At 43.8% G+C, this 18,845-nt stretch overlaps 1 protein-coding gene across 1 annotated transcript in view; it reads left to right on the forward strand.

Annotated features, from left to right (window-relative positions):
• LOC116978961 (LON peptidase N-terminal domain and RING finger protein 3-like) overlaps positions 1-12,902 on the forward strand; it is a 46,593-nt gene extending 33,691 nt beyond the window's left edge. The window contains exons 7-12 of the mRNA XM_033030275.1: positions 191-305; positions 1,496-1,617; positions 2,890-3,048; positions 4,275-4,437; positions 7,182-7,331; positions 8,550-12,902. Of these exons, the coding sequence (XP_032886166.1) occupies positions 191-305; positions 1,496-1,617; positions 2,890-3,048; positions 4,275-4,437; positions 7,182-7,331; positions 8,550-8,708 (868 nt within the window). The 3' untranslated portion in view covers positions 8,709-12,902. The remainder of the gene's footprint in view (positions 1-190; positions 306-1,495; positions 1,618-2,889; positions 3,049-4,274; positions 4,438-7,181; positions 7,332-8,549) is intronic.
• The last annotated feature ends 5,943 nt before the right edge of the window (positions 12,903-18,845 follow it).

Here is an 18,845-nt window from a genome sequence, read left to right on the forward strand (position 1 = left end):
ATGACTGATGTTGAGGGCTTGAGTTCAGCATTTTTAATGTGCAAAGTGGTAAAAAATCTGCAATCCCATCAGCAGTGAAACAAGAAGGTTTTAAATGTTGGGGGTTTGAAAGACTGTCCCATAGCCTTTCCTTTCTTTACTCTTTTTACAAGATTTTATGTTCTGCTTTTTGCTGTTTGGTCTCGTCTAGATTACTCTATGAACCCATCACGACCCCATGTGGACACACCTTTTGCCTGAAATGTATCGAGCGCTGTATGGACCACAGTCCCAAGTGCCCTCTTTGTAAAGAAATCCTACCTGAGGTAAGTCGGTACATGTAAAGGGCTGACTACTGTTAGTTTGGTTGTGTGCTGCAGTCGACCATTCATGGCTTATAGTCAAGGCTACGCAAAAATAGATCTTCTCAGACAGGAAAATGAGAATTAATTTGTTCTGCTGTCCCAAAAACCCATCATCAACCAAGCGGAAAGATATACTGAGAGCAACCACGTGATTTGTAAAGCCAGTTAACTATAAACGGGCTAGAAGCCGGAGTACCCGGAGGAAACCCCTGCATTCACAGGCAGAACGTGCAAACTCCACACAGATGGCCAGTGGCGGACTGGGTTTAAAAATATTGGTTGCCAGGAGACAAAGGGGGCCCACTTCATCAGGGGCCCACTTGCCATCGGGCAAGCTGACACCCTGGCCAGTCCGCCACTGCAGATGGCACCCAACGTCGGGATCGAACCTGGTTTCTTGTGCAATCAGGCAAATATTGATGCAAGAGATGAATGCACAGGAGTTTTCACCAAGATGCTACCAGGGATAAGAAACTTCAGTTTGCAGAGAAGATTAGAATCATTCTCCTCGGAGAAGAGGAGGTTAAATGATGACCAATGCGGTTTCCAAGTTGATGAGAGGTTTTGACTTGGACACTATTGCCTCCTTCCCGCACTGTCATTGTTTCCGACCCCACCCACTACAGTGGTGGCATCTGCAAACTAATAAGTGGAGCTACAACACAGTTTGGCCACACAGTTGTGAGTGTTGGGGAGTATGGTAGGGGCCTGAGAATGCGTCTTTGTGGAGCACTGATGTTCAGAATTATCGTGGAGGAGGTTTTATCTCCTGTCCTCAATGATTGCCACCTATGGGTCAGGAAGTCAAGGATACAGTGCCCGAGAGAAGTGCTGAATACTCGGTCCAGGAGTTTGGAGATAAGTTACTTTGGGATTTTGGTACTGAAGATGGAGTTACAGTCAATGAATAGGAATCTGAGGTGTGGGTGTCCTTGTTATGAAGATGTTCCAAGGATGTGTGTAGGGCCACGGAGATAGACCTGTTGTGATGGTTGGTGAACTGCAGAGGATCAAGGCCATCAGGGAGCTGGAGTTGATGTGGTCCATGACCAGTTTCTCGAAGCACATCATCATAGTGAATGACTTTACATTGTAATGTAGGCTATTCATTTAATATACAATACTGACTCAACCCTTCCTTCTCTCTGCAGTATCAGACACTGAGGAAGTACAGCAAGACCTCTGTTATAGAAGACCTCATAGCCCATTACCTGCCAGAGGTCCTTGCTGAAAGGAAAAGAGTGAACGATGATGAGATGGCAGAATTATCAAAGTAGGTCCATTTTAAGTAATGGGAAATCAAATAATAATTTATATTTAAAGAAGAACTATCATCGGCATTCTGTTAGAATTCAGTCATAGTGGCATAGAGCAGGCAAACAGGCCTTTCAGCCCAACATCCATACCCATCTAAACTCGTCCCATTTACCTGCATTTGGTCCTTACCCCTCTAAATCTTTCCTATCCATGAACCTATTCAAGTGTCTTTTAAATGCAGTTATTGTACCTGTCTCATCCTGGGACTCTGGCGCTATAAGGCTGTAACTCTACTGCTGCGTTACTGTGCTGTTATGGTACTGGCCTTAACTACTTCCTCTGGTAACTTTTTCCATAGATGCACCGCTAGGAATTTTTTTATTAAGATGGCTGCCTAAAGTGAGCGCGTCATCTATCAGTTTTCAAATGATGCTTCTTTTTCCTCGGGTGTTGCTGCTAACCCACCTTCCACCAACCCCACAGTTAGTTTTGTCCTCCTAATCTGCTCGATTTACCTGTTGCTCAACCAACGTCTATGCTTCCAACACTTGGCCAGCTCCCCATACAAATGCAAATTGTTGTTTACTTTTTAGTTTAGTTTAGAGATACAGCATAGAAATAGACCCTTCGGCCCACTAAGACCGCTGAACTCCTGTTCACACAAGTTCTATGTTGTCCCACTTTTTCATCCACTCCCTACACACGAGGGGCAATTTACAGAGACCAATTAACTCACAGACCCACATGTCTTTGGTATTGGGAGGAAACCAACAGGGAGAACGTGCAAACACCACACAGACAGCACCTGAGGTCATGATCGAACTTGGGTCTCTGAGGCTGTGAGACAGCAGCTCTACTGGCTATGCTACTGTGACTCCTTTGTTCTTGGAATCAGTATCTGGTTATGTAAGAACTGCTTTGGTTTACAGGCAGCACGGTAGAGCAGCGTAAGAGCTGTTGCCTCACAGCGCCAGGGACCCGGGTTCGATCCTGACTATGGGTGCTCTCTGTGCGGAGTTTGAACGCTCTTCCTGTGACTGCGTGGGTTTCCTTTGGGTGCTCTGGTTTCCTCCCACATTCCAAAGATGTGCAAATTTCTAGGTTAATTAGCTTCTGTAAATTGTTACTGGTGCGCAGGATAGAACTAGTGTAATGGGTGGTCGGCGGGACTCAGTAGGCCGAAGGCATCAGCTTCCATGCTACACTTAACTGAACTAAACTGCATGTATCTTGTAGGATGGGTAATGTACTTTACTATTGCATAAACCTGGAAAATGTGTCCCTCCAGCCTCAACAAAGCTGTGCCCATATTCATCTGCACCATGGCATATCCCAACGTCCCATGTCCGCTTCACGTCTTCGAGCCTTGTTACCGATTGATGATCCGGAGATGCATGGAATTTGGCAACAAGCAGTTTGGAATGTGCATGAGCGATCCAGTCAAGGGGTAAGTTGCAGGAACAGCAAGGGTCACGTTCATTTCTGTAGCGCCAACTCTATCGCTGTACCAAAGTGCTGCACACATTGATCTTCGTGACCGCATCTTTGATCTCCACCCACAGTGGGAGAGATTGTGCAAAATTGGTGAAGGGGCGAAGGATAATTGAAGGGAACATCAAGACATTAAAATATTTTTATTTGTCAAATACACTGGATATGAACCGAAATAATGAAATTATTAGTAGGAAGGAACTGCAGATGCTGGCTTACTGAAGATAGACACAAAAAACTGGAGTAACTGAGTGGAACATGCAGCATCTCTGGAGAGAAGAACGGTCTCGACCCAAAACATCACCCATTCCTTCTCTCCAGAGATGCTGCCTGTCCCGCTGAGTTACTCCAGCTTTTTGCGTCTATCTTCTAATGAAATTATTACTTGATGCATTTCACGGGCACATGAGACAGAATGAATTATTAGTTATCCTAAATAAATGAGACCATGGCAGTTCATGATAATAGAGAAACCAAATATGGTTTAGTCTGGTTTATTTTTGTCATGTGCACTGAGATACAGTGAAAAGCTTTATTGTTGCGTAATTTCCAGTCAATATCCAGTCAGACTGGACATCTGAAGAAGGGTCTCGATCCGAAACGTCGCCTATTTCCTTCGCTCCATAGATGCTGCCTCACCCGCTGAGTTTCTCCAGCATTTCTGTCTACCTTGAACATCTTTGTGGTGTCTTTGGTTACACTAAGGACTTGGGGTGGGTGGGAGGTGCATAGAAACATAGAAACATATAAAATAGGTGCTGGAGGAGGCCATTAGGCAGTTCGAGCCAGCACCGCTATTCATTGTGATCATGGCTGATCGTCCCCAATCAATAACCAGTGCCTGCCTTTTCCCCATATTCCTTGATTCTACCAGCCCCTAGAGCTCTATCTAACTCTTAAATCCATGCAGTGATTTGGCCTCCACTGCCCTCTGTGGCACTAGTATTGTGGTTGTTTATTTATTAAATTTATATATATTTTGTGTATAATTTAATATCATTTAATATATATATTTTTTTTAAATATTATCTGTGTGTGTGTGGTGTTTACAACCCAGCCATGCTGCTGCAATTAAGCATTTCATTGTTTTGTTGTCGGTACACATGACAATTAAACGCTCCTGACTCTTGACTAGAACGATCGATAAAGATGCATTACAACCTTTCATTCTCCCCTGTACAGCTTTGCAGATTTTGGCTGTATACTGGAGGTCAGAAATGCCGAGTTATTTGCGGATGGTCGCTCGGTTGTCGACACAATCGGCAGACGGAGATTTAAGGTCTTAAGTCACAACGAAAAGGACGGCTACAGTATAGCGAACGTCGAATATCTGGAAGATGTGAAGGTGACGTTTTACCACAGTTGCTCCGTGAAATGACTGAAGCTTTATCTTGTGCCTTTTGATGACCAAGGGCAGCACACAGGCAGAGCCAGAGCCAGATACCTGGGTTCGATCCAGCCATCGAGTGCTGTCTGTCTGAAGTTTGCACGTTTTCCCTGTGGCCGCCTAGGTTTCCACCCGGTGCTCCGGTTACCTGCCACATCCCAAAGACGTGCGGGCTTGTGGGTTAATTGGCTTCTCTGTAAATTGTCCCAAGTGTGTAAGGAGTAGGTTAACAGAACTAGTGTGAATGGGTGATCAATGGTTGGTGTGGACTTGATGGGCTGAAGGGCCTGTTTCCTTGCAGTGTCATTCATCTTTCAACTAATCAATCTTTCAAACTCCTTAAGATATGCCACCTGGTAATTGCCACCAAATCAAGCTTTAGTTTAGTTTACTTTGTAGAGATACAGTGCGGAAACAGGCCCTTCGGCCCACCGAGTCCGCGTCAACCAACGATCCTCGTGCACTAGCACTATCCTACACACCACGTTCTTTACTGAAGCCAATTAACCTATAAACCTGTACATCTTTGGAGTGTGGGAGGCAACCAGAGCACTTAGAGAAAACCCATGTGGTCACAGGGAGAACATAAAATTCCATGCAGACAGCACCCACAGTCAGGATCGAACCCGGGTCTCTGGCGCTGTAAGGCAGCAACTCTACCGCAGCGCCACCGTGTCGCTTATATGACGGGATTTTATCCCTACCCTTTCATTTTTCCTGGGTTCCAGACCCAAATCCATTTCCCCATAAATACTGACTGGAATCACATCTCTGTTCAATTTTCTCAAGACCCCCCTCCCCCTCCCCTTTGCCCTTCATGTTCATCTTTCCACGAAAATGTATCAGCCAACTGGGGCTCGTATCTATCCCCAGTCTAGTTTCAGTAAAAACACTGAATCAAGCACTTGAACAAGTAATCTTTATTTTAACAAAAGCACATTACAGTTCAACTACTGTACCTATCCCACCACGGGTTTGATCCTCTTATCTGCCTGTTCAAGCCCTCTAGGCCTCGCTCAAACAGAGACACTCCAGAAGTTCACGCAGTCCCAAGCGCTCTGCCATAAGATCGATGCTGAACCTCGTGGTAACGGACTTTAAAATGTCTCGGGACCTCGAGGGGCCGAACCACATGGGGGTGATCTCTTAATAATCCAATTACAGTTATCGATTAACCCCATATACAACAGACATTTCCCTAACCTAATAATATAGCAGGTCAATACATTGTATTCAAACCGGACTTCTCAAGGAAGCCAACTTAGAAACATTTACCCTAATCTGCAAGAAACCCAGACAAGGCTCAATACCTCATCCAATCAACACTAGGCAAAGTGGAACTCTGCAACATTATTTACAATTATTTACAGGGTGTATGTCTGGTTTGCAGCTATCCAATTCTATGCATTTTGCACCTAATTGACAGGGTCTGCAGATGTTCATATTCTTTTCTTGCAAATTGTATCTGGGCTCTAGACACACTGGCACCACTCCGCAGCTTGTCCCAGCTCTGCAGAGAGCAATTCCAAATTGACCAAATCTCCCAGCAGCCCTGAAGCTTTTACCCCATTTTAAAGTCCTAGCCGCTCCAATCTGGCCAGGATTAACAGCTATACCTGACGACCTGCCTCATTTTGACCCATCTGTTGTTAAATCATGAGACTTACCATCAAATATATCTACTCCAGGTGCATATTGGGAAGTTGGTTTCGTTCATTATCACGAGTACCGAGGTACAGTGGAAAAGCTTTTTTTGTTGTGTGCTATCTAGTCAGCAGAAAGACTATACATGATTACAATCATGCCATTCAGTGTACAGATACAGGAAAACATTTACTGCAAGATAAAGTCCAATTAAATATAGTCCGAGGGTCTCCAGTGGGGTAGATAGTGGATCAAGACTGCTTTCTGGTTGCTGATAGATAGGTCAGTTGTCTGATAACAGCTGTCAAAAAGCATTTGTTAATGTGCTATCCAGTAAACAAAAGACTATACATGAATACATTCAAGCCGTCCACAGTGCAAAGATAAAGAATAATGGGTGTTTAAGAAAGAACTATAGATGCAGGAAAAATCAAAAGTAGACAAAAATGCTGGAGAAACTCAGCGGGTGAGGCAGCATCTATGGAGAGAAGGAATAGTTGACGTTTCGGGTTGAGACCCTTCTTCAGACTGATGTCGGGGGTGGGGGGGGAGGGGCAGGACGGGCAAAAGACAGGAAGAGGCGGAGACAGTAGGCCTGTGGGAGACGGCGAGGGGAAGGAGGGAGAAAGCAAGGACTATCTGAAATTGGAGAAGTCAGTGTTCATACTGCTGGGGTGCAACCCAAGCGAAATAATGCGTGCATCACTTTGTGCAAAGATATAACATATATAACAAGTCCGACAGTCCAATTAAAGAAATTTCAAAGATCTTCAATGAGGTAGATGGGAGGTCAGGGCCGCACTCTAGCTGATGAGGGGACCATTCAGTTGCCTGATAACAGCTGGGAAGAAACTGTCCCTGAATCTGGAGGTGTGTTTTTTCAAACTTCTGTACCTCTTGCCTGATGGAAGAAGGGAGAAGAGAGAGTGACCGGGGTGAGATTGGAACTTGATTATGCTGGTGGCCTTGCCGAGGCAACATGAAGTGTTGATGGAGTCAATGGAAGGGACATTTCACTTGCTAGCATACTAAATCCACATACTTTTCCCTGTTAACAGGTGACAGGAGAGTCCTACACCGAACTTCTCAGTCTGCACAACCTGGTTTATGACCAAGCGTTCAAGTGGTTTAGCTCACTGAAGCAGGGACTGAAGTCTAGGATTCTGAGCCACTTTGGACCAATACCTCGGAAGGATTCAGATATACAGGTAAGTGTTACCTGGCGACTGTATCCAATGCATAGTCACTTTGGCATTAATCTTGGTGAACTGATACCCAGCACAAGCTTTCCATTCAGGGTCATAGAGGCATACAGCGTGGAAATGGCCTTTTGCCCACCCCGACCAAAGTGCCCCATCTATACTAGTCCCAACTGCCTGTGCATGCCCATATCCCTCTAAACCTATCCTATCCAAATGTGTTTTAAACGTGATAGTACCTGCCTCTACTACCTCCTCAGGCAGCTCATTCCATATATCTACAACCCTTTATGTAAAAGTGTTACCCCTCAGGATCCTAGTATATCTTTCCCTCCTCACATGTCCTCTGGTTCTTTATTCCTCTTCTCTGGGTGAAAGCAAAGTCGTGTAGCAAAATATTTGCAGCACAAATGGGCTATTTGGCCCAGAGAGATGGCGTTAAAGGAACGCACTGCCAGGGGTGGAGATTGAGGCAAATACTAATGGTTTTCAAGAGACTTTTGTTCATACCGTTGGGTTGTAAGCGGTCTATGAGGCGCTGCTCCTCCAGTTTGCATTTGGTCTCTCTCTGGCAATGGAGGAGGCCCAGGGCAGAGAGGTCAGTATGGGAATAGGAGGGAGAGTTAGCATGGTTAGTAATCGGGAGATCCAGTAGGCCTTGGCGGACCGAGAGCAAGTGTTTAGCGAAACGGTCGCCGAGTCTACGTGTGGTCTCACCGATGTACAGGAGCCAACATCGAGAACACCAGATGAAATGGTCAGGTATGCGTTGTTACGGTTAAAGGTGGTTTAGAACAAGCTGTCAGAGGAGGTAGTTGAGGCAGGTACTATAACAACATTTAAGACATTTGGACAGGTTATGGATAGGAAAGGTGTAGAGAGATATGGGCCAACGATGGGCAGCGTGGGACCAGTGTACATGGGGTATGGTGGTTGGCATGCTAAGTTGGGCTGAAGGGCCTGTTACTATGCTGTGTTAAGGGATATCTTGGTTGGGATGGACAAGTTGCACTGAAAGGCCTGTTTCCATGCTCTATGACTGTGAATCCTTGTTTGCAGTTCCGCCTGTTTAGAGAAAGGAAGCCTATGTCTGTGGATAATCAGCCTGCTTTCCTTCTCTATTATTGAATGTGCATCTCTAATCTTCGCAGGCTCCGGAACGGTTGGGCTATCGTGAGCCCTGTGTCCTTTACTTTGACTATCTCACCGGCTTCTCTTCCCTCCTAGGAGAGTCCCGATGGCCCGGGTTGGTGCTGGTGGCTGTTGGCAGTGTTGCCGCTGGAGAACCGGGCCCAGCTTCCTTTCCTGGCCATGACGTCACTCCAAGACCGCTTGAATGGAATCCGGCGGGTGCTGCTGCTCATGTCTCGTAACTGTCGCCGATGACTAGCTGCCAGGCATAGCTCTCGCTCCATGGCCGTACGGGATGCCCGGAACTCCCAACGCCACAACGCAAGCAAAATGCTCCGACGTCCAAGTCTTACTGAAACAATCCGTGAAAGGATCCATGTAGTGGCGGGGGGTGTGCTATCAGCCCAGTGTGAAGTGTTACTGGTAATATAATGTGGTACTGAAACCTCAGTACATTCTGCAACTCCTTTTACAGCCTGAATCCCAATAAGATTAACTTATTTTGAGAGTATATATTTTTGTTAAGTCATATGTATATTTATGAATCGACAAACTTTTTTTTGATTTTTATGCTTTCTTATCTTTTTAGAATTCAAATCTGAGCGATATGCAAACTATAATTTTGTTTGATTAATCCTATAGGACTTGAAGAGGGACTTGTAATATTAATATCCGGAATATGATACATTGTGAGGTGCACATTTACATGCAATCTTTCACACTGAATACATTTTGAGACGTGTTCCTGCTTATCACCAATAATATGTTCTGACTTTTTTTCCTCAATGTTAGGCCAAACATTACCCCTGGCAGTTCGTTCCAAACACTCACAATCCTCTACGTTAAAAAAAACTTGCCCCGCACATCTCTTTTAAACTTTGCCCCTCTCACCTTAAAGCTATACCCTCTAGTCTTTGACATTTCCACCCTGAGGAAAAAAAAGTTCTGACTGTCTATCTATGCCTCTCATAATTTTATACATTTCTAACAGGTCCACCCTGACCTCCAGCGTTCCAGGGAAACTAAGTGGAGAAGACTCGATGGGCTGAATGGCCTAATTCTGCTCCTATGTCTTATGATCTTATGGTCTAAACCTCCTCAGCACCCCTTTCCAAAACCTGCACACCCGTCCTGTATAGGGGCGACCAGAACATCAAGCAATACTCCAAATATCCAATGCTCCTCAGTGAGATTGGGGCTTGGAACACTGTCACATAGCCTCCTGTTGCTCGAAACCATGACAAACACTCTTCACTCTCACAACGTCCCCTCGTTCAAACATGAATGGTGAAAAGATGTACCTGTCTTCCATGCACATCATGACGCCCAGCATCGGATAATGCAAAAATAGACCAGTTGTCTTGGGAATGTTTGCTTTTTATCTACTTGAAAAGACGTTTGCAACTTTTCCGACTTTGGATTCCCTTTATATTATCAGTAATAATCAATTTAACCCAATACTTGAGAGCTTCACACCCCTTCCCAAGTGTGTTCTCGAAAAGCCAAAGTAAAATATATTATTTATTACCTTTTATTTTTACTGCAAACTCTGCATTTGATGTGTGAAATAATGTAACCTGTTTGATCCAATTCTATCCGAATTGTCCTGTTATAGATTAAACATTTCGACTCAAAAGACTAAAGTGGATTAGATAGCCAAATTCCACCTTTTAATACACGTTTTGATTGTATCGTTTGGTATATACGTTGTTTAAAGAAAAATGCTGCATAATAATTTTGATGTTTGCGGTTAAGAAATTTATTTTGCCTAAACAAGACCTTGATAGTCAATGCCTCTAGCCTTAATAACTGTATCAATTCCATCAATGACATTTAGTGAAACTTGCTTGTGTTAAGGTGAAATTTCATCTGACTACAATCTTTCATGCTTGAATGTAACAAATGGCTTCGGTGTAACTACTTTATGATGTGAAGTAATCTTGGGGGTTGTCTAAAAGACAAAGGCTAGGTATTTGGTGCTGGTCTATTCTGGTGCATTCCACAATTACCAGTTAAGTTTAGATTAAACAAGCCTATGTTTCAGAGTGCTGTTGGGATCAAACCCCAAACTATCTACTTGTGCACTGTGTTCTGCTAACACTCAGTTTTAGAATGTAAGCATTGAGAGGCAATAGAGAACAACTAGAGCATATCGTTTTCCTCCCTCTATTTATTGCTTCCAGTTAAGTATTTTGAGGTGACGGCTGAACAGTGTTTAGCAAGGAGAGTAATTTCCTCTATCATTTCAAATAACAATGTGCCTCTTTAATCTAGATTTCAAAATTGTTCATGTTTATGTTAGTTTATCCATCCTTGTCGGTTGTTTCCTTCAAGTAGTTTGATAAAAGTTCCAGATTTACTATTCACCATTATTTTCTATCCTTTGCAAAAACAAACAAAAAAAAGATCTGGCATAATCCTGAATTGTATATTCTGTTGATGGTGAGCAATGGAAGATGATCTAAAAAATATCCCTTCATAAAAGCAACGAGAACTTGTTTTCCTGACTTGCATGAACGACTATGTTTTTGTGTCATGTGCAACTCGATATTTACAAGCAAAAACTACAAGGAAGTCTAGAAAACATGGACCCGGCCAAAAAATAAGTACAAATGTCTATGGAAAAGAATTGTTCACATTATATCTTGGAGTAGGTTGGTTGCAAAAGGATGCAAAAATAGAAATGATGGAGGTTATTTGGCCCTTAATAAAGATCTATTCCAGGATAAATGAGGAGTTGCATTGACGCATGTGTGGGATACAGGAAAGGACCATTTGGTACCATGACCGCTGTTTTATTATTCATTTAGATTATGGCTGACTTCTAATTGGCTCCGTAACCCTCAGCGATCAATCAATTTATTTTGCAATTATTATTGATAACCCCTCCGCCAATACCCCACTCTGCCTCTTCCCAAACTCTCTCTGTCTCTCTCTGTCCCTCTTTCTGTCCGTCTCTCTGTCTGTCTCTCTCTCTCTGTCTCTGTCAGTCTCTCTGTCTGGCTGTCTGTCTCTGTCTGTCTCTCTCTGTGTCTCTCTCTGTCTGTGTCTCTCTCTGTCTGTCTCTCCGTCTCATCATCCAGGCTTTTTGCGAGGAAGGGTTCCTGATTTCTAATTCACTTTCTGTCAAGATGCTGCCTCTGTTCCATACCATGTCACCAGAAGCAATAGTTTTGTATCCCCCTATTTGCTTTTTGGTCACGTTAGAAATCTCAAATAGATCTCTTGCAGGTTTGTGAGAATTCAGATGTTTAGCCTCAGTAGGATTTAAATGAGTCAATTTTGTTTTCGTATCCGCATATCTGCAAGGAAATTTCCATGTGATATAGACATTGAGCCATCCTGGTATAGAATTTTGCCAGTTAACCATATTCATAGTGCCTTGTTTTGTAAATACTACTTTTAACATGGTTAAACATTCTTGGTTGTTTTATAGCATACTGCACAAAACTTACCACCAAGACACACATGGTGATATTGAGACAGATGATCAAACATTGATCAGGATTGTGGATTAGTAAAGAGAAAGAGAGAAGGTGGTAGAAAGATTTAGAGATGAAATACCAGAGAGACAGACAGAGAGATTTGAACAGGTAATATCTTGTATATTTCTAAAACATTCCATTCCAGAATGCTTCAAGTTCATAGAATAGGAAAATGCCAAATGGCATGTTAAATCCTTCCCGTTTCTATTCTTCAGTCTCCTTCCAACTACCCCCGCCCCCCTCACTCCATCCTCATTATCCCCTGTCCTATAAATCTTACATCAAGTGGCCCATCCAATCTCCTTTTGAAAGATCTGCTACAGCCTGTTTCCTCCACCTATCCAGGTAGTTGAGTTTCAGATCATCCCCCTACTCTGCACATAACAGATATACTTTCCCTCACATCTACACTTTATTCTTTTGCCTTGCATCTCAATTTGTTTTCAGGCTTCCTTGTGTCAAGAGGCTGGGAATACTGCCATGATTCATTTCTGAGCAAGGTTTTCCTTAATACCTTCACGTTGGATGTTGGTACCAAGGAAGATTGAGCAGAGGTGGGTAAATTGTATTGATCTCTTTGGATGGTGGCTGAGCCTCGAATGGCTGGATAACCTCCTCCACTTCCTGATGTTCCTTATTATTTCTCTGACAAGTAGGAACCAAAAGAGTAGCTGCATCCTGAAAGTTCCGTGACACGATGTTTCCTCTAGATTTGTAGAGGCTTATGTAATAAATGTAGAACTATTCATGTGAAACTAAAGCTGTTTTGTGTCGTTATGCCCACTGTTGTCTTGGTGACTTGTCCAATGTTCTCAGCGATGTTTCTGGTTTGCATTTTAATGGAGATACTCGTGAAGTAAATATTTTAATCAACAAAGATTTGGAAGTGCAATTAAAATGTAAGTGTTTGTGATGATTACAGTTAACACAACCATGCTGTTAAATAAAACTGTTTAACCTGTGATTTGTGGTCTTTCTCCTTGTTTTTCTTCAACTCAAATGCTTCCAAGGAATAGAATGTTGAGTCGTTTGATCATCCCTCTATGAAATTGCCTCTAGCATGTTGGGAGTGGATAAGAAAGTGGTATAACCTGGTGTGAATGGGCGATCGATGGTCGGTGTGGACATTGAGTCGAAGGGCCTACTTCCATGCTGTATATCTGAAATTATAAACTGATCACTGGAGGAATGCCTTAACCAGAAGGACTGGTGGGCCAAAAAAGATTTTCCATCACTTTCTGAAGGGTAATTTGGGATAGTGATAAATCCTAGCCTTCCCAGCAATGCACAGAATGAGGAAAATTAATTGATTTTTAAGAATTCTAATTGCATTTTATATATTATTTTCGGTTTGGGAGTTTTTGAATGTCAGAGACACTGACAGACATGTTGTGGTCTTGAAAGCTTTGCCGGTCAGAATAGCTAGGGGCAGGATTTAACACCAATAAACTCCCTCACCTGTATCCACCTATCACTCGCCAAACCTTCACTCGCCCCCAGCTGTCTTCCAGCTTTCTCCTTCCCACCGCTCTCGCCCCACCACAACCGGTCCAAAGTGTCCCGAGCTGAAACATCACCTATCCATGTTCTCCAGAGATGCCCCCTGACCCACTGAGTTACTCCTGCACTTTGTGTCTTTTTTCTGTAAACCAGCATCTGCTGTTCCTTGCGCCTACGGGATTTAACATGCTCCCAAAACAAAAGTTATATTTTTACAATACCTTTTTTAAAAACATGAAAACTATTTTATGGTGAATGAAGTAGTTTTTGCAAGAGTAGTCGATGTTGTAATTTGAGAAACATACGTGCCTATTGAGTATAGTGGAGGACAACTCAAATGTCAATGTGTCAGTGAACAACAGTTGTGTGATAGTAGTTGCAGGAAAAGCTGTAGCAAGACAGCAAGAAATCTCCCCTGCCCTTTGAAACATTGCAGTGGGATGGGGTTTTTACAGCTTAGCGGCTTCAATTTGGCCCCACAATGCTGAGAACTATATTCTGCATTTGGTATCTCTCCCTTTTCTCTACGTATTGTACCTGAGTCTGGCTTGATTGCATTTATGTACAGTATTACCTGATTGGATTGGATAGCATGCAAAACACAGCTTTTCACTGTACCTCGGTATACGTGACAATAATAAACCCAAACCTATCTAGGAGATAGAACATAGAACAGTTCAGCACAAGCACAGGCCCTTCAGCCCACAATGTCCATTCCGAACGTGATGCCAAGTCAATCTAATCTCTCCATATCCTTTCACTCCCTGTATATTCACATACCTCTCTTAAACACCACTGTCATATCTACTTCCATCATAACCCCTGGGGAAACATTCCAGGCACTTACCACCATGTGGATGGGAAAAAATCTTACCCTGCACATCTCCTATAAACCTTTCCCCTCTCACCTTAAAGCTGTGCCCACTGGTATTGGACATTTCCACTTCTCCCCTCAACCTCCGACATTAGCCTGTACCGGGAATGGCATGGTGGCGCCGTGGTAGAGTTGCTGCCTCACAGTGCCAGAAACACGAGTTCATCACTGACTACGTTCATCAATGCCTGTACGGAGCTTCTACGTACTCCCTGTGACCGCATGGGTTTTCTCCGGGTGCTCCAGTTTTCTCCCACATTCCAAAGACGTGCTATTTTGTAAGTTAATTGGCTTCGGTAAAATTGTAAATAGTCCCTAGTGTGTAGGCTAGTGCCAGTGTATGGGTCAATCACTGGTCGGCACGGACTCGGTGGGCCGAAGGGCCTGTTTCAGCACTGTATCTCTAAAGTCGAAAGATTCAGCAACACAGCTCGAAAGCATTCCTTAATTCCTTTCCTTTCCTCATATAAATGACCCGTCCTGTGGCTTTGATGTCTGCATTACAGAAACAAATGACACATCAATCTTGGAAATGAAATCTGAGAGGAAAATGTGCCCTAACAAAAATGAACAAGTAGTTCTTCTGAGTAGAAAGGCGATCACTAAATGGAACACCTGGCAATGTTATATAACTGTGGCCCTATTTAAAAAAACCCCATGACAGCTGCTATTGTGTTGTGCAGCTAAAAGAGGGAAGCAAATAGATATGCAATCAAATTGCTGATTATGCCATTTGTTTGAAAGAAAGATTGTCACAGAGCCATGTCACCGTAGTAACAGGACAGATATCATTACCGGCTAGAACTTCAGGTTCTGATATTCAAAATAATTGAATTCTACGACTGCATTGTGGGAGAATGTTACGCACCAAAACCAAAAGAAGCCAGTAACAGGTCACACTGAGATATATAATTTAAACGGAGTTGAAAGCCAATATAATTGAAGGGTTTAACAGACCCACATGTATTCTTTGATTGTTTGCAGCTACCTGTCACATTGTTCAGTCACGTATTATTTACTGTATATATAATCTTCAGGTTTGCTTCTTTGTGCTTTAATCATTCATTAGCTGCAGTACCATTGTTTCATAACATCAATCAAACTTTGGTCTTATTATGTAGGCTCCTGTGATTTATACGGGAGTTATGCACAACATGTTTCCTAAATCTTCCCAATGCTTTTTTTAAAGAAGTGCATCCATGTAATTTATTATACAACAAAAGACAATTACCGGCGGAATTAATGACTTGAATGTCAAGTTTAGAATATTTGTAATCTCAGCAGATCATTTGGAATATTTCCCAGTGATTATGCAGGGCTTCTGCGGATGTTAACGTTTATTGTGATTCGGCTCCCTGGTAGCGGTTGGAATTAATGTTACTTCGGAGTCACGTGAATGACTACGTGAAGAACCCCGCCAGGACGCATGCGTGCCATATCGCTACACGCATTGCAACGAGTCACAGCAGGGGGAACGACGTTCCCCTTAGCGGCAAAAATTGAAAGCCGGGAACAGCAGGTAAGGAGACTCTGCGTTCCAGAATTGAAAGTCGGGAACAGCAGGTAAGGAGACTCTGCGTTCCTTCCACTTACCTTACAGGTGGAGACATGGACCTGATCCACGAAGGCTGCGGGAAAGCTGGCGGGGGAGAACCGCAGAGTTGCGGGCAGCCGGCAGCAGCAGCCAACGGCACGCCAATCTCCCGTAATGGGAACAGCTGTGCCCGACTTCGCTCCCGCACCGGCCACGGCCGAGCGGTAGAGCGAAGCAAAAAACCAACAGAGTCGTTGACTCCGATGAGTCCGACTCTGAATAGACGCGAGCGGCCAGTGCCCGTGCGCATTGGAGCCGGTTGGAGCGGCTGCAGGAGGAGCAGCTTCAAAAGCAGCCGCGACGGCCAGTGCCCGTGAGCATTGGAGCCGGTTGGAGCAGCTGCTGGAGGAAATACTCCAAAGTGGCAGGCTCCGGGAGATGGAGGCTAGCCACAGTGGGCAGTTAGTAAGCCCCACAGCAGTACCTCTTGTGGGGCTGCACAGTGTTTCTCCCTCATCAGAGGGGAGCACGGAGGGTCAATCCTGGGCTGACTGCAGGAGCTGGAGCAGGAGCGGCTTCAGGAGCAGCCGCGACGGCCAGTGCCCGTGAGCATTGGAGCCAGTTGGAGCGGCTGCAGGAACTGGAGCAGGAGCGAGTGGCCAGTGCCCGAGAGCATCGGAGCCAGCTGGAGCGGCTGTTGGAGCAGGTAAGTGGCAGGCTCCGGGAGCCTAGTCACAGGGGGCACTAGTAAGTCCTACAGCAATACCTCTTGTAGGGCTGCACAGTGTTTCTCCCTCATCAGAGGGGAGTATAGGGGGTCAATTCTGGGCTGAACCTGAAGAGGGGTGCAGAACATACCCCTAGTGCACATGGGGTGCAAGAAAACCTATTGGAAGACACTTACCATCAGGGAACTGCAAAACACTGAATGTTCCCAGTGTCAACCAGTGTATTTGAAAACATGGCAGAGCCAGGGACTTGAAACAACAAAGTTCTGAAAGTCCTAACAGCAGGAATTACGGGTTTCGCCCGCACAATAAACAAAAAAGACATGCCACAAGATCACCAGGATGCACTGGCTTTATTTTGCAACTACCAATACGAGTAAACAGCATTAGAAGAAGTGCCATCCAACTGGCTTTAGACCCTAATTTGCAGGCCTATGCAAACCTGGAACCTCCAAACCACCAATATTACTATTTGGAGGCAACTTATCAAAACAGGTAAAAGAACTTGACAAAGAGGGTAAAAACCTGGGGCTCATTAAAGCAACGTCTAAAAACTACTTCCTGGGGAATACGCTAACCCTCAACACCGACCAAACTACAGATCCAGACACCGGCACCTCAACGTCCATGGAGGATGCCGAAAAAGTAACAAACCTACCAATAGTAACCATGGAGGTAGGTGGGTCTGGTTCCTTACGAGGTTGGTGGGAGATTACAATTCTATCTGGATGCATGGAATAAATTAACTACCGACACTTATATTTTCAGAAGTATAGGGTTATACCATAGAATTTATACAAAACATAATCCTCCAGTTCAGCATGTACCGAACCGAATGTTCGTGCTTACAGGCAAAGAAAAAATCAATAGCGCATGCTGAACTACAGTGCCCATATAAAAAAGGAGTAATGGAGGATATCCAACACGAATCACAGGAATTTGTGTCCAAAATCTTTATCATAAACTAGATGGTGGTTGCCACATCATCATAGATTTGACTAATTTGAATACTTTCGTACTATATATTCATTACTAGATGGGAACCTTTGTTACTGCTAAGCAATTGATTCCTAGGTTACTACATGGCAAGCATCGTATTAAAAGATGCTTACTATACAGTACCCATTAGAGGTGACCACAGATGTTATTTAACACAATGGATCATCTGCGGTACACCCTTAACACAGTTCACATGTCAGTGACTTTGCCGAAAGAAAAGGTTACAGCCTTAATGGAGGCTTGCAGCAAAACAAAACCATCCATCAGACTGGTAGCAAGAATAATTGGCATTATAGTGGCTGCGTTTCCAGCCACACAAATCGGACCTTTACATTATCAAAAATTACAGAGGGCAAACATTCGTGCACTCAAAAATTATGGGGGTCATTCTGACAGACCAATGAAGCTACCAACAGAGGCCACAATGGAACTAAAATGGTGGAAACATAACATTAGGCATTGTTCCGATCCAAACATTATCAGCTACCCATCTATGGAACTACAAACTGATGCCAGTGCACTTGGATGGGATGCTACCAATTCCATCTCCAGCTGTGGGGGAGATGGAATGCACAGGAGGCATCATTATTACAAACACTGGGCATAAACTACCTGGGAATGTTGAGTGCATTCCATGGCTTTAAGTCATATTGTTCTGGGTTATATCACCAGCATGTTAGACTACAAATTGACAACACCACCGTGGTAGCATATATCAACCATATGGGTGGAAACATATCGACATCATGTGACAATCTGGCCAACACAATTTGGCAATAGTGTATCCAGAGAGATATTTGGATATCAGCTACCTACTTACCAGGTAAACTGAATTTAGTGGCAGACAACAGGTCACGCTAATTCTATGAAAACACTGAATGGATGTTGGATAAAAAATGTATTGCTGAAATTACAGCACGGTATGGAACACCAGATATCGACCTATTCGCATCCATGCTCTCACCAGTTATCGAATTATGTTCATGGGAACCAGAACCTGGGGCAGTGGTACAGATGCATTTTCGCTGCATTGGGGGATTATTTATTTATGCATTCCCTCCTTCTGCCTCATCAGTCGGGTATTTAGGAATATACAGTAGACTCCGCGTCTGGTATTTTGATAGTACCCGATTGGCCTACTCAACCATGGGTCCCGGTGATACACGACATGGTTTTAGAACCATGCATCACCATCCATCATAGACCTAATTTACTGGTTCTTCCCGCAACAATGGGTAGTTACCCATGTCATAATTATATAAACCTATTAAT

This window comes from Amblyraja radiata, chromosome 12 (assembly GCF_010909765.2).
Source record: "Amblyraja radiata isolate CabotCenter1 chromosome 12, sAmbRad1.1.pri, whole genome shotgun sequence".
NCBI classification, from domain to species: Eukaryota; Metazoa; Chordata; class Chondrichthyes; order Rajiformes; family Rajidae; genus Amblyraja; species Amblyraja radiata.